This window comes from Ostrea edulis, chromosome 2 (genome assembly GCF_947568905.1).
Source record: "Ostrea edulis chromosome 2, xbOstEdul1.1, whole genome shotgun sequence".
Lineage (NCBI taxonomy): Eukaryota > Metazoa > Mollusca > Bivalvia > Ostreida > Ostreidae > Ostrea > Ostrea edulis.
Window position 1 is genome coordinate 65,615,762 of NC_079165.1, and position 26,922 is coordinate 65,642,683.

Consider the following 26,922-nt stretch of genomic DNA (forward strand, 5'->3'; position numbering starts at 1 on the left):
TGCATGTTATATCAAGGTACATGCCCTTGTTCTGTATGTATATAGGTAGTCATGGAGTTGTGAAGCTCATTTTACCTGAACTTTGGCCTGCAGGTATCACCAAATATCTAATGTCCACTCTTGTAGAGGTGTATATTGCACAGTTTCATATACGAGTGTGACTTCACTGCAGAAAACATGATTATTTATAATCCAGTAGCAGATGTATTGTTGATATCTATGTAGTATTGACTGTATGGTACATGACAGTGAGTGACATACTTCATCTGGTATTTGTCTTTGGTTCAACTCAAAATGAGACTGAAACAAAATTCACGATATTTGTTTCCAGTAGTCTTTGTTTTTAAGGCCATACACAACATTTCTCAGTAATATGATTTTTCTTAACGTTTCGGGTACACTTCACTTTCATCCTATCTTGTTTCTAAAAAAAAAAAGAAATATTTGTAGTATATTATCAGTCTGTTTTAGAGTTAGCATATTTTGATAGTTCCTGGTTGTAGCAAGTAAAAACATCAAGTCTACTCTATGGACATCATTAAGTCATTGCAGCAAACAAGGTGGATCTTTGGATCAGTTGGAAACCCTTGCTTGATTTATGATTACATGTATAGGTGATCTAACCCTGAACTAAACCAGGCAACATACAAAGTACATGTACATTACAAGAAAATAAGATTTAAAGTGGTTTCGGAAATCGTACAAGAACATATCTGGCAGAAATGTCGTGTATGACCTTAAAGTGCATGAAATGGTCACTTGAGTATAATTTGATAGTTAGAGAAGATTGTAGCAACAGTTCATTGAGCAGTGATACCATCACTGAGTAATTTTCTACTTACAAAACAACACAACAGTAACCTTATAGATCTATTACTACTCACATAACCAGGGTAGTGCTCCTAACAAATAAAATAATTTTGTACAAATGACTAACATATCTAGCACTTGACTGAGACTTTGCTTTTATCTTATTAAGTATTCCATGTGTCACTGGCTTTGTCAGGTAATTTCTGCATTTCGTTTTTTTTTTCCAAATGTTTTGCCTGTATCATCAAACCCTGAACCTGTATCTGCAGAATATTTTAAGTTCTGCTCTTGTATTCCGTTTGCCTGAAAAAGAAAATTGATATTTCTATCAGAGATGTATGTAATCAACAATCTTAAGCTGTATGTAGATGTTGAAATTGAATGTACATGTAGGATCTTGTGGGGCATGTTCACTGGCACTTACTTCTAAAATGATAAAGCCTCAATATTACTCTTAGACATTTTCAGCAGTTGAATGATATCTACATGCTGTGTAGTTTCATGCCCTTTAATCCAAAGCTTGTGCATATATACCTGATAAACATTTTAACACAATTTGATATCTGCATTATTGCATGAGCTTTATAGAGAGAGTATTACATATGTAAATCCTCATATGACATATCAACCTTAGTGAGTGATATCAGTCTGAGATTCACAAGGGGCTGACATGACGTATGGATTTGACTCTGTAGTATTCTATTCCAATCACGTTCTTTTTATTCAGCTCATTTAAACGTGTTTCTTACAGAAAGTGTCAACAGATTATATTAATTATATTGCCACCATTTTCTGTTGAAATTTCAGGTACAGGTGTAAATGTTAATATTTCTTGGGGTGGGGGATTCCGATGCCTTCATAATGTACATGTATTTAGGACATAATAGTATGATGTGCTGATTTCACATATGAAATAATTTCGGCAAGTATAAGATTAATCAGTACAAAGTTTTATGTCAGAATAAAATGAAAGTCCATTTAAAAAAGAAAATTATTTACTAATTCTTAGGTGGAGAGGTTTTGAGGCAAATCATTCTGAACGAATATGTGAGGAGTTGCAGATGGATATACATTTGCACTGTGCTCTTATTCATATTATATATAGATACATATATATTATTACTACAGTAACTTGATCCGAAGAGTCGGATCACGTTGAGTTGACAGGCGCGGATCATCAGATCACACGAGACGCGAAGCGTCGAGTTTGATCTGATGATCCGCGCCTGTCAACGAGACGTGATCCAACTCTTCGGATCAAGTTACTGTAGTAATGATAAATTTATTATATACCCCCTTCTGCATTTTATATCCACATTTATAAGATGATAAATGTAATCCAAATTATCAAAAACACAGACATACCATGAAATTATGTTTTGTGACGCGGTCAATATTTTCCACAAATAACGTTGCGTTGATGCAGTGTGACGTCATTGTGACGGCATCAGTTTCAGAGGATACTGATACGGAATCAGAAAACCACAGTGTGGTGATCCGGAAAACCGGATCACACGCTGTGAAATCCACAGTATCAACGAATGATACATTGATGGGTATATAATAAATGTATATATATGTATGCATATTTCATGGCAGTCTAGAATTGATCACATGATTCTTTAACATGCAAAAACTACATATATGATAAAAGATAATATTCCAACGTAGGTATATTCTGATAAAAATATAAGCACAACTGTCATTGTCAGTACCATATTTCTCCATCTTGAAGACTAACTGCATCAGATTTTCCTTGCTATGAGTTCAAGCTGCTTGATATCATGATACATGTATGTGTTATTGTACCAATTGTATGTAATGTTCTGGTTTCAGTGTCTTCTACAACCGAGGCTCCCAGTCCGAGTCCAGTCAATCCTACCATACAGCCTGTAAAGGATGAACCAGAAGAATGTAAGGGTAACTTAAGATTGTCGGTAATACACAGATAATTTGACAATTCAGTTAACTTTATATCTACATCTTATTAAAAAGCATGGGTTATCCAATTGTGAGAATTTTCCATTATTTTAACCTTAAGGTGTTGGTCTCTAGTATTTGTTAAGATGTCTGACAAGTCCTGATGACTAATCATGTGTATATTAATTTAGTTTTTGAAATCATCCCGATTACCTGTGGTCCTTGTTTTCCCATAATCTTCTGGTGAAATTATGTCTCCCTTCTTCCAGGGGGAGACATTGTACTTTCTGTCCATCTGTCTGTCTCACAATATTCTTGTAAATGCTTTTCCTCCTGTTTGGTTGATTGGATAGACTTGAAACTTTGTACAATGCTTCATTGCCATTTGTAAATGTGCATATTGTCGGGACATGGGGATCCAATTATTTTCCTAAAAGTTATAGTGGATCTTAGAGGGTGGAAGATGTAAAAGAGTTTGTGAACACTTCTATATGGTTTATCCAATAGACTTGAAACTTTGTACAATGCTTCATTGTCATATGCAGATGTGCTTATTGTTGGGACAGGAGGATCCAATTGTTTGCCTACAAGTTATAGTGAATCTTAAGAGGGGTGGAGGGTGTAAAATAGCTTGTTAACACCTCTCCTCCTATATTAATTATAGGATAGCTTTGAAATGTAGTACAATACTTCATTTTATCACATATTTACTCCTACGCCAATTGTGACATCGCACACAAACGTCAATTTTACATAGTTTGTTTACAAAGTGTCAGGAAATAGAAAACACACAACTCATTGAATATAAATCATATCAAACCACAAACCATGGGAGATCCTATATATCATTTAATTATGTACACATTCTTGTTGCCCAAGAATCTAATATTTTCGTACAATTTACAGTGGATCAAATAGGGGTGTTTTGTAACTTGTTTTCATGTACAAGAGTATGTTCACTTACCTACTAGCATTTCAGCATAGCAGTGATTATTTTTGTATGATATTCAACAATGACATTGGTCACTTTGATGTTGAATCTTTTCTCCATCTTTTTACCCAGCGCACAAAGTGCAGTTCATAATGTCTATGTTCCTGCTCATGCTTTCTCCTCCATAATACGCAGTACATTTGGGGGAAGGGGGTAATAATTTGGAGCACTTTCAATTTGAGGAGCTGGGGAGACGTGTTCTTAACAAAAACAAATTATATTTGAATTTGGATTCACCTTGGGGAAATAGTTTCTATTACAAGGAACAATAAAATTGCTATTGTCCTCACTGGTAGGAAGTTGGATAAGTACTAATCTTTAAAACATACTCTTTTCAGAATATGATATACTTATTTCAATTTGCTTTTTCTTTTTTTTTTCCAGTTCCTTTAAAGCATACGGTGGATACTTTGATTAAAAAGTATGACCCAGTACACTCAGAGGGGCCAAGTGGTCGTAAAAAGAGCCCAAGTGTGGAGGATATGACCAATAAGTAGGTCACAGTGACCTCATTATGTATTGAAGAGGTTGTCATTAAGCATGTTACAGAAACATCAACAGAATACCTGATGCACATACACATTAAGCTTGTTTAGTGGGCCATGTTTTGTTAAGATGCTTTGTGAACTGGGATGCTAGATTTATATATATATATATATTGCTTTATAAGAGGCATATATTTATAGATGATGATAAGCCTAGAAATGAAATTTAATCACCAGCTTCTTAGACAGAGCTACTGTATTTATTATATATCAATGTAGTACTGCTTAAAAGTTACCAGGAAAGCTCAGATACACAAAGTAGGTTCTACACATTTTGATGTTGAGGATTTTGAAATCTGAGCTTTTCTGTTTCATCCTGAGGTGACAGTCTTTTATAACACTCTGCACAACCAGTGGGATTATCACTTCCCCAACAGACAGTCAATTGATGTGAAATTTCTGGAAATATTATAATAATTATGCGTGTAAAATGTTCAACCATTGAACTGTTTTTGTAAAAGTAAAACAAACCGTACCTCAGTGTAATTTTTATATTTTTTATTTTTATTTTCTGGAAACAAATAATACTATGAGCTTATTTCAACCTATTACTTTCATTGTGCAGTAGGTGGTGCTTATAAAAACATATAGTCCTATATATATTCTTCTATTAGTGCTTAACTATACTCCTTAAACATGATAAACTTAATATGACAGGATGTAATATACATGTATAGCCATGCAAATTACATGAAGGAGAAAAAAGATATACCTTGTACCAATGCATATGAACTAAAACTGATATCCAGTGATATTACCCGGAATGTTCATTTAAAATGACACCCATCTACAAAGAGGAAAGTTCATTTGAAAAGTTAATTTATTGCATATTTGAATTTTCACATTAAAGTTAAAAATTTCTTGATATAAAGCTGGCTGGAATTTCCTGCAGTCTTCCAAAATATGAACCAAAAAACCAGCCTTAACAATTTTTGCTGATGTAGATGTTTTTTTCCTTGTTGACCTTGTTATAGGAAATCCACCGAGATCAGTCGATCTGAAAGTTTAAAGGGTCGGCATGACCAGAAAGGCAGATTTACTGGTAAACAGCGTCGCGTTAAAAGGTGAATTCCTATCAACCGCATGTGTCTTGATTGAATTTGGCATAATTCGAGTGATTATCATAATGTGGCGATTGTGGTTACGTTGTTCACTTTATGATAATTAGTGTTTCATTTCACTGTACAAATTACATCCAATCATGACTAGACCTGGATCAGTACAAGTTGTTTTATTAATTAGATTTTACTCAGTAAGAGTCAGATTTAGTACCAGTTGGTTATTGGAACAATAGAAAGGAGGCCATTTGTACAGTAAATGACTAATAAAAAAAGTTGCTGTTGACATTTTATTTTTACAAAACAATCGTTGTAAAGTCTTTATCTAAGTACAGTAGCATGAGATTTTTTTTCTATTACTTCTTTTATTATTTTTTTTTTAACTTGATTTTATTCTATCAGTGAGCATGGATTTTCTTTTACTTTTTAAGTAAATATTCCAACTCTCTCTCTGTTCACCCTTTTGTTTGTTATTGTTGCATGAATTTTAAAGTGAAATTGAAGACATGTTTAAAAATGTTCCTGGATTTTCATGGTCTACCATAAAACTCATAATTATGAGAAAAAAATGTTTAAGTGGAAAGTTTTACTAAATGCTGCATATTTGAATGTTTCTGAATGAATCATGAGCAAAAGTTAGCAAGATTTGTTTGTTAAATGGTTGTTTACTAACTCATCATGGCTGTTACTATATTAGGTACTGGGTTTTGACTAACTCTGTATTATTATAATTCAGTTGGGGTATTGGATTTTGACTGTCTCTTTTTCAATGTTTCCACTGCCTCTAACCCTCCACATTCACTGCCCATCTTATGAAATATTTCAATATTTGTGCCCACAAACAATTTAGAGCACTCTTTTAAATTTATATCATGCACACATGAAACAAAACTTTTCCAAGCACCAGTAATTTTCAGTACACATTTGCTTTCACTTTTGTTGATTTCCTCCATTCTGCTCTCTTTATATTTTTATTTACATTTTACGTGTGTTTCTGATTCATTTATCAGAATTATTTGATATTATTTTCTGTGTTTCAGTGATGTGGAAATTGATGATAACGTCATGAAAGCCATAACAGGAAATTCCCCAAGTTCGTCATCATCAAGTATAAGGTATGAATTATCTAAACTCTGTCAGATATAGCAGACTGCAGAATAGTGATTAGGTATTCTAAAACAAAATAGCCAGTGTATTGTTTGTCAGTATATCTGGTTACAAAGAAAAATGTGTTTCTTCCTTGACTGCAGATTAATGACAAAGTTGAAGATGTCCTAAATTAAGTTTTGATCTTGCTTTTGGAGTACACTTTAAGTGTGTCCTGAAAACAGTCTTGTTAATTGAGTATAATGAACAGGGATGAATTTGTGTTATGCACTTTTTTGTGAGCAGGGATCTAGTGAAAGATATGTTTGTTGTATCAACACTGAAGGTCAGGTTGTAGAATTTTATTAAAATCTGTTGTATTATGTTTTATACTCTTTACAATGGTTCATTAATTAAATTATTGGACATATCAGTAATTACAACCATGTTTTGTGTATTTTGTCATTTAGTCACTGTGTAGTTTTGCATGAGTTGAAAAATAAGGTCTGCCATTACAGGAAACAGTTAACATATCTTACGTTCTCTTGTCAAACATATTGTGTACAACATATCAATCATAAAAAGATGTTCATAAACCTATGTGTACCATGTAAATTCATTGAAAGAAAGAAAGGTTAAAACATATACATCATGTCAGTTTATTTAAAGAAAGGTTAAGAAATGTACATCATGTCAGTTTGTAATAACATACTATGTACTTTTATTTGTAAATATTCCAAAATGAAATTTTGATATACACTGTACTTATTTGCTATTTTAAATACCAGGCATGAAGATATGAAAGAAAGTTTGAAGATGTAGTGCTTGGTATGATAGTACTGGTTTACATTATAGTACATTGTCCTGGTATTTTCAGGAGTGGGGAGAGCCCAAGCAACTCTATGGATGCTGTGAACAATATTCCTCACACTATAGAAAACGATTCGGACTTCGAAGTGGAAAATGAATTACCTCCCTTAGAATCAATATATCCAAAAGATGTTTACAAAAAATTGAGACCTAAAGATAGGAAAAGATTAGAAGTTATCAATGGTAAGATCTGTTTAATTTTCTAAGCAGGGCACAGATTTTTGTGAACTTGCTTTGTTAAATGTTGTGTGTGATAAGTTTATACTACACAAATAGATGTGATGTAGATCAACATATCGGGGCCCTTCATTGAAGATTTTATAGCTGCAATAATGTACATTTTAACTCTCAGATATTTTTTTTAAATTATGACATTTTCGTAGAGGGCAACAATTCCATAGGATCTTTGTAATGGTACAAAATATTTTTATGAATAGATGTAGCTTATGATGAGCTCTGTGAATTTGTCTTGAATGTTGTTTATGCTAAAATGAGTACCAACATGTCTAATACAGGGGGTTTTTTTGTTGGTTTTTTTGTTTTTTGGTTATCTATCATGTATAACAATCCAAATTCTTCGTCTGCTCCGCCATGCTTGTTATCTCAAGATCTTGTAAGTGGAAGGGATGAAGCTATTACTGAAAAACCAAAACAGTCAGTGACAATCTGTGCGAAAATGTAGTTGTTTAGCATGGACTGGGGCCATTCCCACAAAGGATGGAAATCATACAGTGGCTGAAAAAATTTACACCTTGCTGTTTGTATTTTTAACTTCATATCAAATTTAATCCTTTCTAATACCGATGAAATCACTTTCTCCTCTGTACTCGTCCATTGATGTAACACTACCTGATATGGGCATATGCAAATAACTTGACAACCTGAGGTTCATCAAGCATGGCGCACAATATGAATCAAGAAATTGGAATGTATCGAAACTGTTAAAAACAGTAGCATAGAGTCTCGCAAATTGTACATTGCAGGTTTTAAATTGTATTTTGACTAAGAAACATATATCATTTTAGTTCAAGTAAAGAAAAAAAGCAAATGTTTAGAATGATCAAAAATGCTGCGAGAGTGAATCACACCTGCATTTGCACCATTACGGAAATCTTTAGGAGTTGTAGCCCCCCCCCCCCAAATCAGAGAGGCTACATTGTTGCAACTAAAGACTTGAGTGTTCTATAGTAATCACCATTTCTGCTTGTCCATCCATCACACTATTATTGGACTCAATATTTCAAGTAGTTCTCAAGTCACAGTAGTCATATTTTTGCATATGAGTACCTGGTGGCTAGAGGAAAGCAGCTACACATTTTAAGGTAAAAAAAAAAAAAAGTCAAAGGTTAAGGTCAGATCATATAGAAAAGCACCAGTCCCATCTAACAGCTTTTTCCAGGGTTCTGGTTGATTTATTCAGTTTTCTAGTTCACATTAGATTTCAAGATAACTTTGTAATGTAGCATTTGCTATTTGTACTGTTAACATTGAAATTAACTTCCTTGTTTCTTTTTCAGAACTATTTTACACAGAGAGAACCCATTGTCGGAACTTGAAGATATTGCAAAATCTATTTTTTAAACCCATGTCACAGGACCCTAATATATCACAGGATTTGATTAAAGTATTATTTCCGAACTTAGACAAGATGATAGCTTTACATGGTAAGAATTTACAAATTCTGGCTAGAATGTACATTTATATATAAATGTTGGGGTTTTTTTTTCTGAAAAAGAAATTTAAGTACACATTTCTGACATTCTTAATGTGCAGGAGATGCTTTCTCTCATTAGTTTAGATCCTGATATCTTACTGTTTTAGGTTCAATGAATAGTGCTATGAAAGATAGAAAGAAGTCAAATTCTATTGTAACAGAGGTTGGGGATATATTACTGGCTCGGGTAAGTACAGAACAAGCCATCGTAGTATTATACAATGTTTCAATCCTCTACACAATATTAAAAAAAAAATCTGATAGCTATAGTAAAGTTATTTATTTTTGTGATATGTCGTTGTTTTTGAGGTATTCACTTGGCTATAAATCTTCCATGAACAAGAGAAACTGAACTCCTGGTACAATAAACAATTATTGGTCTTCAGCCGTGATATAAAGTCCCAAATAACATGCCAGTATTCCTTTAACCACTAAAATTTGAGACCATGAATATTAGTGAATTTGCTGCTTACCTGTGATTATTGAATTGATAGGTAAAACTAAACCCAGACCATAAGAGCATGTTACTTTAAAGTTCAATCTAGTTCTAAATATCACTGAGATGAAAAGAATTTATAAGCAGAAGAGGTTAATTTTGGTTTTATTTTAGTTTGATACTGAGGGAGAAGCATTCCGTAATGGCTGTGCCGAGTTTTGTCAGAATCAGTCATATGCCTTAGATTTTTTACGGGCAAGACAGAGAAAAGATACGAAGCTCAGCAACTTCCTAAATGTGAGTAGAATTTTTATCCCACTAATTTGAAATTTTGCAGGTACTGTTTCCTCTCACGAAAAGTTACTCATGACGTAAATATTTTCTTGTAGGAGGCAGAAAGTAGTCCTTTAATGCGTCGTCTCCAGCTGCGAGACTTAATTCCCACACAGATGATGCGTCTCACCAAATATCCACTGCTAATAGAAAATCTTATGAAATATACTCAAAGTGAGTTCATTGGAGACATGCAATCATATAATGGGATGTTCTTGTAGAACATTGGAGACATGCTATGGGATGTTCTTGTAGAACATTGGAGACATGCAATCATATTATGGGATGTTTTTGTAGAACATACTGATAACTGTTTCTTAATATCAGTCATAGTCAAACTTTGAATTGAATACGTATTTATTATTTCAGCGTCAACAGAGGAGCATTCTCGGCTGGAACGAGCCCTTGCGTTGAGTAAAAGTATTTTAGCTTATGTTAATCAGGCAGTAAAAGACTGCGAGAACAGCTACAAATTGAAAATTTTACAGCGTAAAATTGACAGAAAACAGATGGATCACCATGATTTTAAAGTAAATATTTCAATACCATATGACTTGAAATTCACATCATATCTCTCTCTCTCTCTCTCTCTCTCTCTCTCTCTCTCTCTCTCTCTCTCATTTTTTCTTCAAAAAAAGGTTTGCTTACATTTGTAGAAAGTGCATAGATAATGTTGATACAGTATGCCAAACATGAAGTTTTGAATTTTGTTGTAGGAGTTGGATCTCACAAAACACAAGCTGATGCTGGAGGGAGTACTGACTTGGAACATTAACCAGAGAAAGTCAGTGGACTGCCATGTTGTGTTATTAGAGGACCTGTTAGTGTTATTTCAGAAACAGGATGATAAACTCGTTCTTCGGCAACAATCCACTCAACTTGTGGCGGGGAAAGAAGACAGTCGATATCAATTTAGTCCACTTCTAAAACTGGAAAATGTTCTTCACACCAACAGCAAGGCGACTGGTAAATACACTGTCATCTTTTTGTAAATTCTGTGTTAATGAGTATCACAGAACTTGCATTTTGAATCCATGAAACCAATATGCTTTGAACCCATTTGATTTTTTTCTGTAGACAAGAAAGCATTTTTCGTTGTATCCAAAACCCAGATTTATGAACTCTCTACATCCTCCACTGATGAACAGAAGAAGTAAGGGACTTATTATTTTCAATTTTAGGGTTCTTTTGAATGATTATATTAAGATTATTTTACTATAGTTTGTAATCACTGAATAGTTATTTCACTTATAACTTGAATTTTTTTTCCCAGGTGGATAAGACATATCAAAGAAGCTGCAGACTCATTCAAAAAGAGGAAGGATAAGGCCCAGGAACCGGCGAAGACAGACGTGCTAGCTGTAGAACCTCCTCAGATCATTAGAAGGTCAACCCCTCAAACAGCATATAAAATTACATTTAGATTGCACTTTATCAAAATTAATTAGGATGGAGGATGCTAAAAGTAATTCTGTAAAGCATGGTTATAGCAAACCAGGAGCAGTCTAAGTTATTTTATTTATGTATGTAATTCACTGCATCCAATTACATGTAGACTTGCATTATCACTTCTTTATTAGCAGATATGCATAATAACTTAGTTTGCTACAAATGAGTTAGACCTTAAATTACAGTGAAACCAACAAATACAATCATGTATGTTAGAATTGAAGTAGTTAGAGACGACTGTATGTAATAGGTGTAGCATTAAGTGTTTTGTCTCATAGGCCTAGTGCAGAGAGAGCTGAGGATGAATTGGAAGAAGAGCTTATCCAACCTGATGAAATCACGGTACAGAATCCCTTATCTCAGAAAGCTGAACCAGTTCTGACCCCACTAGGTAAGTCTCAACACACACCTGACGATATCTGACTCAGTAACATACCTTTGTAACAGGGTCTTCAGAAGAATGCAGTTCCAAGGTGGAAATCCATTACCCATTATCCAAAGCTTGCATTTTGCTGTAAACTCTTTTCCATCTTATTTTATGCAAGTTAATGATTCTGAATGTAAGGACAGGGCAGCCATGATAAGATGGCTGAGATTTGATTTTTTGTCCCCGGTTATTTACTAGATCCAGGAGTTTGAACAGTTAGTGCAGTGTGTCACCCTATATTATTACTAACATTTGTATGGCAGGCATGAGATGAAATCGGCTGTTCTGTTTTTGTTACCAGTATTTTGCAATTTTGAAAATCAACCTATAGCATTGTGACAATGTCATACATTTCATTTCTTGAAATTTAAATTTTTTTGCATAAAATCAATTATGTTTACTGTTTGTTATACTTATGTTTTTGTGAATGAGATTTCTTCAAATTACAAATTACTGGTATCAAAAATAATTTTGGAGAAAAGTAATCTCTGAATCTGGACACCTTGAAACAAGACATCTTCACAATGTTATAGAACAGCTATCACCATAGAACTAACTAGGATTAGTGTTGTCTCGGACAATAGCTAAATTAGCGTGTGCATGATTTTGAGTGTCATTTTCTCTCGCCTCCATCCAGAGAAGATCAGGCGTCTTGATGAGACTATGCAGGAACATCTCCAGGAGAAGACTGTTCTTGTAGCTGAGGTCCTGAATATCCCTACAGCTGAGGTTCCACAGAGGCTGCAGGTAGTGTTCTAGTGTTCTTCTCCATTTAATTCAAACCTTAACAAGAAATTTTGCTTCCATTTCATGAAGAAAAAACTGTAAACTGGGAAATTTTAATTATATATGCATGTATGATGATACTTCTCTTCTAATTGAAAAACTTGTCCATCTAAGGTGGATATAAAGAGATAGATGTTTCTAAAATGATGAATGAAGTTTCACTAAATACTGTAATATGTTCATTAAATAAGGAAAAATTTCCCAGCTTGTAGTACTGGTTATCCAATTTGCAAGGCAATACACAAAGCTGTTCTAAATTAATCCTGGTCAAAGCGAATTAAAAAGTGTTACATTGTTTCATCCTGTGCATTATTTGCATTTTGTTGCAAAGTTTGATTTAATAGCCTATTACTGTTATTAAGAAATCAGATATGATTCCATAAACTATAACTTATTCAAGCTACATGTATGATATAGAAGAATATAAAATAAACATCTTTGCACCAAAAATGATTTGTTTATTATGAAATACATGTATGATGTTACATTTTGTTTGTAGATGGTGGAGGAGATGCCGGGGAATGCTAATATGAGCGACGCTATGCTAGCCCTCAGTGACGAGACCCAGAAATATTTGGTTATGTTAAACAGTGCTGAGTGTATGTTGACTCTGTCTTACATGGGCATGTCTGTCTGTCTGTGTGTGTGTTGTGTGTTGCCTTCAGTAGCTTGCTATATTTAAGCATGAATTTTGAAATAGTTACTTTGGGAAACAGAACAGGGAAACACAAGAAAATTTATTTTCTTAAGAGCAATTAATAGATTTATACCACACATTTTGTAAACCTACATCTTAAAAAATGATAGTTGGTATAATATTTTATGCAATTCATAGATGCAGTAACTTTTCTTTTTGGCGTTAAATTTTTGGTTTTGCAGGAATAATGATATGTAAGGTTATTTATTTAATTTTTTTTTTAAATCTCAACTAGCATGGTTTAAATCAAAGTACCAAATTTTACTGTAAAATGGCTTTTAGAGAAATATTTTATGATTTTCTGTCCAAGTGTCTAACAGCTTTACACTTCAGTTTTGATTGTTGCTGCAGTGCTTTCGAAATAAGTGAGTGGTAGTTGAAAAAGACATATGTCTTGAATTTATATGTTTTGTAATAAGATCTTTTGTTTTTAAATGTTCCGGTGATACTAGAGCATATGTATGTTTTATGATAGTAGTATCAATTTTCACTCATCTGATGGCTCAGTTTTCTAACCCAGAATATTCCTCTTGCAGCTGGACTAGTGGAGGAGGAACTGAAGATGCCACTACCTATGGAGAAATTACGAGAAATGGCAAATAGAATGAATCAAATTTTGACCAATTTACTGGTAAGTCAGCATCTCTTGTTTTGGCCTAGGCAGATTGAAGCGCTAGCTGGAAAGCTATTTTGATGTGATTCAGACAGGCTGTCCACGACTGTATCCATGTTGTATCAGTATAGCCTGCAAGGCTTGATTTCAGATGTGTCAATTTTGATGTTGTAAATATGTAGGATAGAATTGCTGATAGGGATGTATTTGCCACTGATTTGATTGTTTTTGGTAGTGATTTATTGAAATCTGCATATATATGTATTGGGGGGGGGGGGGTATTGATGGTAAGCTCTATGAAGCTATGTTGGTAAACTAGACAAGTTGTGATATTCTGGTGATTTGAATATTTTAAAAATTTGTCAGAAAGAATAACAGGAAACATTAGATGAGAGAGTGGTAAATATTTCGCCTCTAAAGTTCATTGGCATCTAATTGTTGTTACATGTATATACTACTTGCACTACATATATCACTGACTGTGACCGTTGTTGCGAGTTTGATAACATTTGCTGTGTTGGGTGACTTTCAGGAAAAAACAAGACAGTATGCAGCACTAAATGCGGGACACAGTCCCGCATCTTCCTCAGTGAGTGAACAATGAGTAGTTTGGTTTTTTGTGTGTGAAAAGTTTCGCTTTGTAAGACAATTTAGAATCGCTGCATGAGCTGCTAGTGTACACGATAAAAAAAATTTTTCAGAAGGATATGTGTACAATTAGTATGTTTGTTGTTTTTTTTGTTTTTGTTTTTGTTTTTTTTTTTCATCGTTTCGGTTTGAGTACCACCAAAACCTAATAATTTTATAAGAAATTTGAATTATTGGAAAGTTTAAGTTAACAATTGACAATTTGTTTTAGAAAGAGGGCCATGCATGCAATATGTTTTTCCCAGCAATATGTTATAATTTTAAAAAATGCACAAGGCATTTCTTCTGCTGAAACTTTGTACATAGTGAAAGATTAAAAGATGATTAACACAAGTCAGTCCAGGAGAATTCCATTAGAATGGAACATACTAAGAGAATACAAAAATTTAAATTCTATTTAAATAAAGTTCTCGGGTGTCAGTATTTCAGAAGTGGAGACATTTTGGAAATGTACCTCTCACAGGCAGTCTTGTAGCAGACTTGATTGTAGGAAACATGATTTTCAAAAACTAGTTCATCCTAGTCATTCTGTTATTCAAAACCTAAAATTTAGACCTTGCTAACTTGCACCTTTTCAATGTCATTACTATGAAATACGACTGCTATTGTTGTTGGCATTAGCCAATGATATTGTTTTGTTTAAGGAACTCATTATTGATTAAGAAAACAAATGATTAAAACTGAAGCATGTTGAATATACATGTACACATGAAATAACTCTGGAATGAATGATCATTTACATGTTCTAATTTTCCAGATGTCAGCTGCTTTAAACATAAGTTATGAGCAAAATACATCCTAAATCTGAAAGTTTTATAAACCAGTAGAATTAACACTGTATACAACATAGTAGAATATTTTTAACCAATAGTCATTTACATAGTGGTAGTACACACACTAAGAAATGTTGTATAGCTACATACATTGTATATGTAGATGAATTCATACAGATTGTCAAATTTTGTATCTAGAGATTTTTATATAGACACACTAACATTACTGAATAGCCTAAGTTTTACATAGAGTATAACAAAAGGCAAGGTTCCAACCCTTTTATATGCTGCATGTCCTGAAGTGGTTCCCATGCTGTAGAATGGATCTTTGGCTTGGCAACCAAAGAAAATGCCATTAAATGTACTGTTCGTGATCTGTATACACATGTATGCTGTTGCAGGTTAACAAAACAAATTTACCTGTGTTACAGAAGATACTGTAAAATCATTAGATTTTGTGGAGGGTCAATTTCCGCAGGTACCCCTATCCTACGAATTTCAAACCACAACAAAATAAATGATCTATTTAATGTTTCAATTTACAGAAACCAATTCACGAAATTACATCTCAACGAAACTGTTAAACTTGAACAATCCACGAAAATTGAGCCCTACAAGTTTAGATGATTTCACAGCAGCATAAGTGTTTGTTCGTCTTGCTGTGTGTTTTTTGATTATGTGCAGAATTGTATCTGATTGAATTATAGGAATTCTTTGAAGTGTTTTTGATTCTTTCCTTGTTTTTACAGGCTGTGGTGAACAGCCGGGACGAAGAGAGGGAAAGGCTCCGTTTAGAACTGAAGGCCGCCCAGGAAGAACTGAACATGCTTAGGGAGATCCAGAGGCGAGTCTCGGGGTCCAACTCTGCAGCCCTCGCACCCGTCCAGGGCCGGCCTCAAAGCTTTATTTCGGATGCATCTTCTTACTCTGATACTGAGGCTGTAGCCAACACTGAGGAGGAGGAAATACAAGGTAGGACATGGACAGAGTTTGTGTGTGAGTCCAGAGTACACCAGATTGAGGAGGAAGTGGTTCAAGGTAGGGCACAGAAAGCGTTAAGGATTTGCAAGTTCAGGGTACATCAGATTGAGTTGGAGATACAAGATAGGACACTGACAGAATCACAAGGCTTGTGTATTTGTGTGTGCGTGCATGTTCATCACATTCTGGTGGGAAAAAATCTCTAAACATGGTATGAAGTAAGTCCACCAAGAATGATTTTAAAGGTGCACAGAAATATTTTGTAATATTTTAATTTCCAGTATTTGGTTATTCAACATATTTGTTATGGACATGTCATAAATCAGTGTTGTACATTTGAATTACAGATGTTCAGTCAGATCATAATGAAGCAGAAGTGGATGCAGTAGATGTACCTGATGATCTCGATGACTTCGACCCAGAGGCCTCAGAACCAGAGGTCTCTGTACCTACCAGATTGCCAATCGAAATCATTGACACTGAGCTATTGTGTGTGTCAGATAATGAGCCCCCAGAGGAGGAATCCGTGGTGGAGCCAGAACCTCCTTGTGTGCCCGAGGAGGAACTCACTGGAGCTAAGGACACCAAGACTGAGGAAATCAAAGCTGAGGATGGTGTCCAAAAGGCGGAGATCAACCTCATTGAGGAGGTGACTGAGGAGGTAACAGAATTCTCTTCCAACCAGAAGGATGTCATTCATTCCGGGGAAAGTGACATTGTGTGCAAAGACACCACAAAGGAGGAAGAAGGTGCCAAAGTTCTTCCTAAAGAAAACCCATGTGAGGATCCAGGTGGGCTTTCAGCAGAAAAAGGAACAGTTACAGATGATGAAAGACGATTTAGTAATGATGACTATGAAGATGCAGTGGAAACACAATCAGAAATCAGGGAAGACAGTGAGCAAAGGACTAATAATGAGGGATTAAATCAAGAGCAATCACAGGAAGAAATCATGGACCAAGAGAAAACAGATGTGGGAAAAGAGGGGGCAGAATCGGATGTAGAAACTGCTGACAAACAGAATGAGGAAGTGGTGGAGGATCGTGAAAAATGCCAAATCATTGAAGATAAACTGAGTGAAAAATTGGAGGAGAAAATTCTAGACAATGATGATAATGAAAATAACTTAGAATCTACAAATACAACAGACAATAAGAGAGATAGTGGCTCTCCAGTATAGCATTAATCCAGATCTACTTCTGTCTCGCTCTGTGATAAGTGCTACATTCAAACATGGATGTGAATAACAGGTTGGAGGGAAACGTAAATTTCGCTATCAGAGTGGTATATGACTATTTTAGTGAGATTCTGCTGAAAATGAAAATATAGAGGAATCTCATTATAACAGTGATATACCACTATAATAGCGGAATTTATGTTCCCCCCCAACTTGAATAAGAATTGTTCTCAGTTATGTCCCTTGTCATTAGTTTCTTGTGGAGGGAGACAGTGTTTGAAATGTTTCCTTAACTCATTCCTCTGTACAGCTTAATAGACGGAGAAGATATTATAATGGAAAATAGTTATATAAAATACAAAGAATTAACAAGAAACAAGAGATTGACATATGTAATTCAAATATATTATTTTGCGTATATTATATATAGATATATATACATATATGTATTTTTCTGTTTAATAAGGAAGATGTCACATATTTATTTATGTTATGGTTGTCTCTGATGTCAATGAAACAGGATAAGTGTGTACAGTTTGTAAATAAGCAATGCCTTCATAGTCAAAACCTCATTCACTTTCAGATTGATATGTGTACAGCTAGCATTCTTGGATATTCTTGATTCTCATATACATCATTGTTAGTTCATTCTGCGGCTGTGAACATTTATTTTAGGCATCATTTATATTGTTATTCTTTCAGTAAAGGCCCAAGTTTGAAACCTAAGGCTGACTTTAGGGTGCAATACAATTATTTTAGTTCTATTGCAAAGCTTTTTATATGATGTATGGAAGGGAAGACTACTCTTGTTTTTCTTGTGCTTGTATGAAAGTGTGCTCAATATTGGCATATCAAGTCTCATTTTGTATCAGTGAACTTTATTTCACATTCTCGTTGTCGCTGATTTGGTCACTATGTCAAACTGCCTATTAAATTACACTGAGAAACCACTGCTGTAGCACAATGATCTGTAGCAAAATTTTATTATTGTTCAGTTTTCTGAATAGCATTTTCAGTCAGAAAGTCAAACTGCATTACATTGTATTTAGCTGATAATTTCATAGTGTTCATTTGATACAATGAGTGAGTGCCATGCTAAAGCTTTAGCCCTTATCATGTGGGTCATGTGACGTCTGGGAGTTACATGTCATCAATTAAATTAATTAATGCAATCATTAAGATGCACAGATAAACACTGTAAGTAAACCTTTGGCTTATGTAAAGCCAAGATTTATGTTGAGAAATTTATGATAATGATGCCAGAAATATTAAAATCTTTAAAACTCTTCTGTGTTTTGCTGAAAAATATGGTTTTTATGGAGTAATTTCAATTATCTGCTGCTTTTATGTATGCTGGTGTGGTGTCAAAATGCAGGTTAACTCCAACTTGCATTTTCTTTAATTTTAACACCATTGCTTTAGCTCAATGGTAGAGCGTTTACTTTGTAAATGCAGGAGGTTGCAAGTTTGAGATTTTACTAAGATCGTTTTGAGAAATGCAATTTGAGCAAAATCTTAACTAAGATAAAAACTCAAACTTAAGTTGAAACTGAGTTTAAGATTTGAGATTTTTTCGAGAAATCCAGGCCTGGTTGTGCATTGACCTTGTCAAACCTAAGACGTAAACATAGGTAGTGATTTCTCCTTCGCCATTTGCAACGTTTCTGAAATTTTCGCTAAAATTGTTTTTTCATCTGTTTGATAATAAAGAGTTCTTGATTGATTTCCGAATTAGGTTTTATGTTGTAGTGATATTACCATACTTTGTATATTGGCCTGGATAGCTCAGGGGTGATTGCCTAACTAGTGATGCAAGGGTTCCGGGTTCGATGCCAATTGTTCCAAAGATTTTCGTCTTCTTGTTTGCTACAGTAATGTCCTTTTATACAACTTGCTGTAATTCATAAGGGCAAACTTTACCTTTTTACTTGCAATAACTAGGAACTATTTAAATATTCTATCTATAAAACAGACATCGCAATGTACCCCCACGATTTTTTGTAGAAACTAGATAGGATGGAAGGGAATTGTGCGTGAAATGTCGAAAAAATCATATTGAGAAACGCCGCGTAGGTTGAGGAAGTATACGACATCGTCATAATGGGTGACTTCCCTTTGAAATGTGAATGAAAATATATTTGTCGATCGCGGGTTCAAGTCCAGCAAGGGTTTGATTTTTTTCCCCCAGATTACTTTCAACTAAATCTGCATTTTTTGAAAGTTTTCAATTTCAAAATGTTTTTTGGATTGAACATGTTTTATTGTAACTGAATTTACTATGGGATCGCGCACAAAGAAAAACAAACTAATGATTGATATATATATAATATGTGTGTGTGTACTAATTAATCAAAACATCAACATGTTTGATAAAAGCTTGTATGATAGTAAACAAATATTCGTTTTCACTATTACTAAGGAAATTTTCGCCCCAAAGAAGAGTACTTATAATATTTGGCTTCTTCATACATTGGACATGTAAAAAAAAAAAAGTAATGATATTCATATTCAACTTTTCCACAAGTACATCAAGGACTATTAATGATGTTACAACGGAATAAATCTTTGTTTGATATACATTATATGAATAATAGTTAAACAACGGAATAATTCTTTGTTTGATATACATTATATGAATAATAGTTAAACAACGGAATAAATCTTTGTTTGATATACAATATATGAATAATAGTTAAACAACGGAATAAATCTTTGTTTGATATACATTATATGAATAATAGTTAAACAACGGAATAAATCTTTGTTTGATATACATTATATGAATAATAGTTAAACAACGGAATAAATCTTTGTTTGATATACATTATATGAATAATAGTTAAACAACGGTTGCCACATGCGAAGTAAAGAGGAGGTGAACTTATTTTTAGCTCACCTGAACGGAAGGTTCAAGTGAGCTATTCTGATCACATTTTGTCCGGCGTCCGTCTGTCTGTCTGTCTGTCCGTCTGTCTGTAAACTTTTCACATTTTTGACTTCTTCTCCAGAACCACTGGGCCAATTTCAACCTAACTTGGCCAAAAGCATCCTTGGGTGAAGGGCTTTCAAGTTTGTTCAAATGAAGGGCCATGTCCCTTTCAAAGGGGAGATAATCACAAAAATGCAAAAATAGGGTGGGGTCATTTAAAAATCTTCTTCTCAAGAACCACTGGGCCAGAAGAGCTGAAATTTACCTGAAAGCTTCCTGACATATTGCAGATTCAAGTTTGTTCAAATCATGGCCCCCGGTGGTAGGATGGGGCCACAAGGGGGGATCAAAGTTTTACATACAAATATATAGGGAAAAACTTTAAAAATCTTCTTCTCAAGAACCACTAAGCCAGAAAAGCTGAGATTTACATGAAAGCTTCCTGACATAATGCAGATTCAAGTTTGTTCAAATCATGGGCCCCTGGGGTTGGATGGGGCCACAATAGGGGATCAAAGTTTTACATGCAAATATATAGGAAAAATCTTTAAAAATCTTCTTCTCAAGAACCACTAAGCCAGAAAAGCTGATTTTTACATGAAAACTTTCTGACATAGTGCAGATTCAAGTTTGTTCAAATCATGGCCCCCGGGGATAAGATGGGGCCCCAAGGGGGGGATCAAAGTTTTACACACAAATATATAGGGAAAAACTTTAAAAATCTTCTTCTCAAGAACCACTAAGCCAGAAAAGCTGAGATTTACATGAAAGCTTCCTGACATAATGCAGATTCAAGTTTGTTCAAATCATGGGCCCCTGGGGATGGATGGGGCCACAATAGGGGATCAAAGTTTTACATGCAAATATATAGGAAAAATCTTGAAAAATCTTCTTCTCAAGAACCACTAAGCCAGAAAAGCTGAGATTTACATGAAAACTTTCTGACATAGTGCAGATTCAAGTTTGTTCAAATCATGGCCCCCGGGGATAGGATGGGGCCCCAAGGAGGGGTAAAAGTTTTGCACACAAATATATCGGGAAAAACTTTAAAAATCTTCTTCTCAAGAACCACTAAGCCAGAAAAGCTGAGATTTACATGAAAGCTTCCTGACATAATGCAGATTCAAGTTTGTTCAAATCATGGGCCCCTGGGGTTGGATGGGGCCACAATAGGGGATCAAAGTTTTACATACAAATATATAGGAAAAATCTTCTTCTCAAGAACCACTGAGTCAGAAAAGCTGATTTTTACATGAAAACTTTCTGACATAGTACAGATTCAAGTTTGTTCAAATCATGGCCCCCGGGGATAGGATGGGGCCCCAAGGAGGGGTAAAAGTTTTGCACACAAATATATCGGGAAAAACTTTAAAAATCTTCTTCTCAAGAACCACTAAGCCAGAAAAGCTGAGATTTACATGAAAGCTTCCTGACATAATGCAGATTCAAGTTTGTTCAAATCATGGGCCCCTGGGGTTGGATGGGGCCACAATAGGGGATCAAAGTTTTACATACAAATATATAGGAAAAATCTTCTTCTCAAGAACCACTAAGCCAGAAAAGCTGATTTTTACATGAAAACTTTCTGACATAGTACAGATTCAAGTTTGTTCAAATCATGGCCCCCGGGGATAAGATGAGGCCCCAAGGGGGGATCAAAGTTTTACACACAAATATATAGGGAAAAACTTTAAAAATCTTCTTCTCAAGAACCACTAAGCCAGAAAAGCTGATTTTTACATGAAAACTTTCTGACATAGTGCAGATTCAAGTTTGTTCAAATCATGGCCCCCGGGGATAAGATGGGGCCCCAAGGGGGGGATCAAAGTTTTTACACACAAATATATAGGGAAAAACTTTAAAAATCTTCTTCTCAAGAACCACTAAGCCAGAAAAGCTGATTTTGACATGAAAACTTTCTGACATAGTGCAGATTCAAGTTTCTTCAAATCATGGGCTTCGGGGGTAGGATGGGGCCACAAGGGGGATCAAAGTTTTACATACAAATATATAGTTAAAATCTTTTTCTCAATAACCACTGAGTCAGAAAAGCTGATATTTACAAGAAAACTTTCTGACATAGTGCAGATTCAAGTTTGTTCAAATCATGGTTCCCGGGGGGTAGGATGGGGCCACAAGTGGGGGGGGGGGGGGGGGGGGGGGCAAAGTTTTACATACAAATATAGAAAAAAGCTTTAAAAGAACCATTGGGCCAAAGAAGTTGACATTTACATGAAAGCTTTCTGACATAGTGTAGATTCAAGTTTGCAAAGGGTAGTTTGGGCCATAATAGGGACCAAGGTTTTATATGCAAATATATATGGAAAGTCTTCAGATATGGGCCAAGGTGACTCAGGTGAGCGATGTGGCCCATGGGCCTCTTGTTTTTTTTTTGGGGGGGGGGGGTGTGATTTATTCATAAATATCCCCAAATGTTCACATTGTTTGATTTCAACAGGTAGGGAATTCCACTGATTTATAACTGGTGTGTAGTTTTGCCAGGAAAAATGTCTTTAAAGTAGTTTGAGTGAAATTCTGGTCCACTTTATACATTCTTTTTAACCGTGTTGTTTTTCGCCTAGTGAAAGGTGAAGATAACGAACAGTGATCAATCTTATAACTCCTATAAGCGATACAAAATAGAGAGTGGGGCAAACACGGACCCCTGGATAAACCAGAAGTGGGATCAGGTGCCTAGGAGGAGTTAGCATTCACAGTCGACCGGCCCTACCTGCCGTGAGCAATCTTGATCGGGTAAACAGAGTTATCCGTAGTCAAAATCAGTGCCAAGAACGACCTAACAATCGGTATGAAACAAGTCAGACAGCATTTGACCCAATGATAGGTTGTATTGGCAAACTAGATAGTTATAACGACAATCGAATTTGCGAAATGCTGACATTAAACGAGACTGTCGAAGCCCCTGCACCATCCTTCCCAACATTTCCCCCTGAGGCGTATTCTAATTGTTGTCTTATAAAAGAAATGTACATCAGCGATAACGTTTTATAATTAAGTTTGAATATATATTTTTTCATAATCCCCAGTTTTTTTCCTTGGCATTAGCAAGTAATGAGTTATGACCAACTTAGATATAATGCATAAATGCCTGTGTTGATCTACAATTGCAATTGACACTGTAGAAAATTAAGATTGGGATAGTCTACATTTTTCTTTCTAGTGAAGAACACAGCCTTTGTTTTTTAAGTAATTTCAAAAACCATTTTTCGGACCATTTTGTAATGAAGATCATTATTGAAATAACGTTCGATCGTTTCTAAATTATCAGAAGGATGTTGTAAAGAATCATCATCGGCGTATAATCTACAAAAAAAAAATTGTTGCAACATCATTAATATATATCAAAAATAGCAGGGGACCAAGAAGAGGACCTTGAGGAACCCCTGCACGTACATGTACGTGTTTTACAGAAGAGAGCGAGTCCCTGTATAGAACTCTGTGTTCTACCTTCTAAATAGCTTTTAAACTATAATAATAATAATAATTGGCCTTTAATTCCATATGATTGTAACTTGAAAAGTAATCGTCTGTGCAAGACGCGATCAAATGCTTTGAAAAGATAACAAAAAATCATACATTATTTACCCTCATCTATAGATTTAGAACATTACCATATGTTTCAATAATTTGATACACTGTTGAGTGACCAGCTTGGTATTTATAAAAGAAAATATTATGAAAAGAAAATGTATATACATGTATACTTAAACCTGACAAGCTCTGTGGCTCTTGCAACACAGCTACATGTAAATTAAGAAACCGGTCTATAATTTGATAACGCAAGGAAAAATACAATAATTTTTTATTTATATCAAATCTCTCTAGAGTAGTATACTTCCTTAAAATTGAGAATCGCGGGTCTTTCGGATATGACCTTAAAAACCGAGGTCCTGTGTTGTTGCAAGAGTTAACGAACCCTCAATGCTACAGCCCCGAACTTTAAGCATACGTCTAAAGTGGCTGGTGGTATCTCAATATGAATGAAAAGTTAAAACTTGCGACAACACACGTGTTACAGGTATTTTGTATTCTTGTATTTACTTTAACCCCTTGTATGTTTGCAAATAGAATGCGCTCGTATTTTAACTTGTTACGTACCTACTGTTCAATCCACCGTCATCCTAGTTTCTGATTAATGTAGCTGAGAGGACACCAACAATCGATAAAATATGCTTTATTTTAAGAAAAATCTAAATTTTAGAATTTGTTTACAAGCGGTAAAACAATTTTATCTGCACCGTGAACTGATTAGTAGACAGTCAAACGTTTGTATAAGAGTTTACAAAGTGTTTTACAAGAATCTTGTAATTTCGGCATTGACAGGTGTTAGCGAGCAGTGACACCTATTGGTACATGTACAGAATGGAAAGAACACCGGGTTTATACACACACCCCCCCCCCCTCTCGTGGTGTGGTGTGTGTGTCAACAACTTAAACATCTTGTGCTTGTGATTTTTTTTTATTTACTCAGAAACCGAGTAACCGCAGCGCTCCATCTCAATACATGTACTTGTATCATATTAGATTGATAATGAAATGACCTTTTAATTCCATTCAAACATAAATTCTTTGTTAGTATTTTAGTTATTTCATATACTTTGAAATATGTTAATTCTTCTTAACAGGGTCATGAACTTCACATTAGTTTTCAATAGTTCTGTTTCAATCGTTTTGGTGGAGTTTTTTTCCCGTTCTCGCTGTATATCTTCCGGTCCAACACTAATCCTCAGGATACCGATACATGTGTGAACTCTTAGTTTACATATAATATCATATACATGTATCGATCCCACATGAGGCGAACATTTTTATACACATCGGACTTGGCTTTAAAATTGATGTGATGCATAAATGTATATTCGGTGTAGAACTAAATTCACATTCAAGTTGTAATGTCTTAAAAAAGTATCTAGTTCGAGTAAAAGCAAGTTCGATTTAAAAAGGCTATGTTTGGGTAAAATAATTGAATTTTTTTTTTTTTATGTGGTTGAAAACCCTTAATAATTGGATAGGCTCATAAATTCTTTTTCTGAGGTGGAAGCCAGAATAAAGTGATAAAATTTGTAAGAGATTAAATTTTAATTCAAGTATTTTTCAGTATAGTGTTCTTTTTGTAATTTTGAAACAGCACACTGTCACATGGGTGGGGGGTGGGGGGGGGGGGGTTCCACAAAATGACAAAGTCGGGAAAAGGGGGTGGTACCCACAGGAGCTTAATTTCATAATAAGTTATAATGCTTTGTAAATACATATGTATTAGTATGACGTATATGAGACGTTGGATTCTAAGAATGACTTCCCATTCTCTCTGTAATTTCTGCTTCTTTTGTTCATAATGAGCCTTTTGATTTTACAAAATGCTGACCTCCTCATAACATTATTGAATACAATATTTCCGTTTCGCGTTTTAACAACACCCATATACATGTACATGTACATATGTAATACAGGTGTATAAGAAAACGTTATTGAGTGGGAAGTGAAGGATATGTATAATTATATTTTGAAATCAAACATTTCAAATTTACTTTATCTAGTGAATAAATGCAGTTTTAGAATAAATGGGGATAAAAAAAAAATTATAACACCGGAAAGATTTGAACTCATGATCAGTCGACGATCACATATTAACCCACTGGGCTATCCGGGTTGGCAATGAAGTTAAAAAGGATAAAAATATCGCTGTGATTTATTTTTCTATAAATGGTTCGAAAGGAATTCGGCCATTATTAAGGATGAATACTACATCGTCGTAATGGCTGACTTCTATATCAGCAATACATGTATATTCCTAGACCCTTTTTAAAAATTACCTAGCTGGGTACTCGGTAAGGTTACGTGTCGGCTGCTGGTCTATAGTTCGTGCGTACGAGTCTATCAAGGGGTGGGAAAAAATCAGATTACTTTCTTCTAAAACTATATTTTTTCACTAAATGGGATTTTTAATTTCAAAGCATTATTGTACATATCCTCCACTTTCCATCCATATCAGATTTCTCTGGTGTGTAATTCATCCTTAAGGATAAACAATGGCCGACTTCCTTTCGAACCGTTTTTAGCTCACCTGAGCTGAAAGCTCAAGTGAGCTTTTCTGATCGCCTGTTGTCCGCCGTCTGTCTGTAAACTTTTTACATTTTCGACTTCTTCACCAGAACCACTGGGCCAATTATATCCAAACTTGACCAAAAGCATCCTTGGGTGAAGGGCTTCCAAGTCTATTTAAATGAAGGGCCATGCTCCCTCCAAAGGGGAGATAATCACAAAAATGCAAAAATAGGGTGGGGTAATTCAAAAATCTTCTTCTCAAGAACCACTGGGCCAGAAGAGCTGATATTTACACGAAAGCTTTCTGGCATAGTGCAGATTCACTTTTGTTAAAATCATGGCCCCTGAGGGTTGGATGAGGCCACAATAGAGGATCAAAGTTTTACATGGAAATATATAAGGAAAATCTTTAAAAATCTTCTTCTCAAAACCTACTGGGCCAGGAAAGTGGAAATTTACATGAAAGCATCCTGACATAGTGCAGATTCAAGTTTATTAAAATCATGACCCCCGGGAGTAAGATGAGACGACAATAGGGGATAAAAGTTTTACATAGAAATATATAGGGAAAATCTTGAAAAATCTTCTTCTCAAGAACCACTGAGCCAGAAAA

General features: G+C 34.9%; 1 protein-coding gene across 50 annotated transcripts in view; it reads left to right on the forward strand.

The window, feature by feature from the left end:
- LOC130052340 (rho guanine nucleotide exchange factor 11-like) overlaps positions 1–18,600 on the forward strand; it is a 73,171-nt gene extending 54,571 nt beyond the window's left edge. For 10 of the 50 annotated variants that reach the window (XM_056156863.1, XM_056156872.1, XM_056156880.1 and 7 more), the window contains 20 exons: positions 2,647–2,724; positions 4,106–4,214; positions 5,241–5,330; positions 6,365–6,439; positions 7,288–7,463; positions 8,798–8,944; positions 9,102–9,181; positions 9,605–9,727; positions 9,820–9,937; positions 10,133–10,293; positions 10,480–10,729; positions 10,841–10,916; positions 11,037–11,150; positions 11,491–11,603; positions 12,277–12,386; positions 12,925–13,024; positions 13,659–13,753; positions 14,268–14,324; positions 15,906–16,128; positions 16,485–18,600. In XM_056156863.1, the coding sequence (XP_056012838.1) occupies positions 2,647–2,724; positions 4,106–4,214; positions 5,241–5,330; positions 6,365–6,439; positions 7,288–7,463; positions 8,798–8,944; positions 9,102–9,181; positions 9,605–9,727; positions 9,820–9,937; positions 10,133–10,293; positions 10,480–10,729; positions 10,841–10,916; positions 11,037–11,150; positions 11,491–11,603; positions 12,277–12,386; positions 12,925–13,024; positions 13,659–13,753; positions 14,268–14,324; positions 15,906–16,128; positions 16,485–17,317 (3,128 nt within the window). In that variant the 3' untranslated portion in view covers positions 17,318–18,600. Of the gene's footprint in view, positions 1–45; positions 94–979; positions 1,007–2,646; positions 2,725–4,105; positions 4,215–5,240; positions 5,331–6,364; positions 6,440–7,287; positions 7,464–8,797; positions 8,945–9,101; positions 9,182–9,604; positions 9,728–9,819; positions 9,938–10,132; positions 10,294–10,479; positions 10,730–10,840; positions 10,917–11,036; positions 11,151–11,490; positions 11,604–12,276; positions 12,387–12,924; positions 13,025–13,658; positions 13,754–14,267; positions 14,325–15,905; positions 16,129–16,484 lie in introns of all 50 variants that reach the window. The other 40 variants (XM_056156858.1, XM_056156861.1, XM_056156866.1 and 37 more) reach the window with 10 other exon arrangements.
- Positions 18,601–26,922: the final 8,322 nt, after the last annotated feature.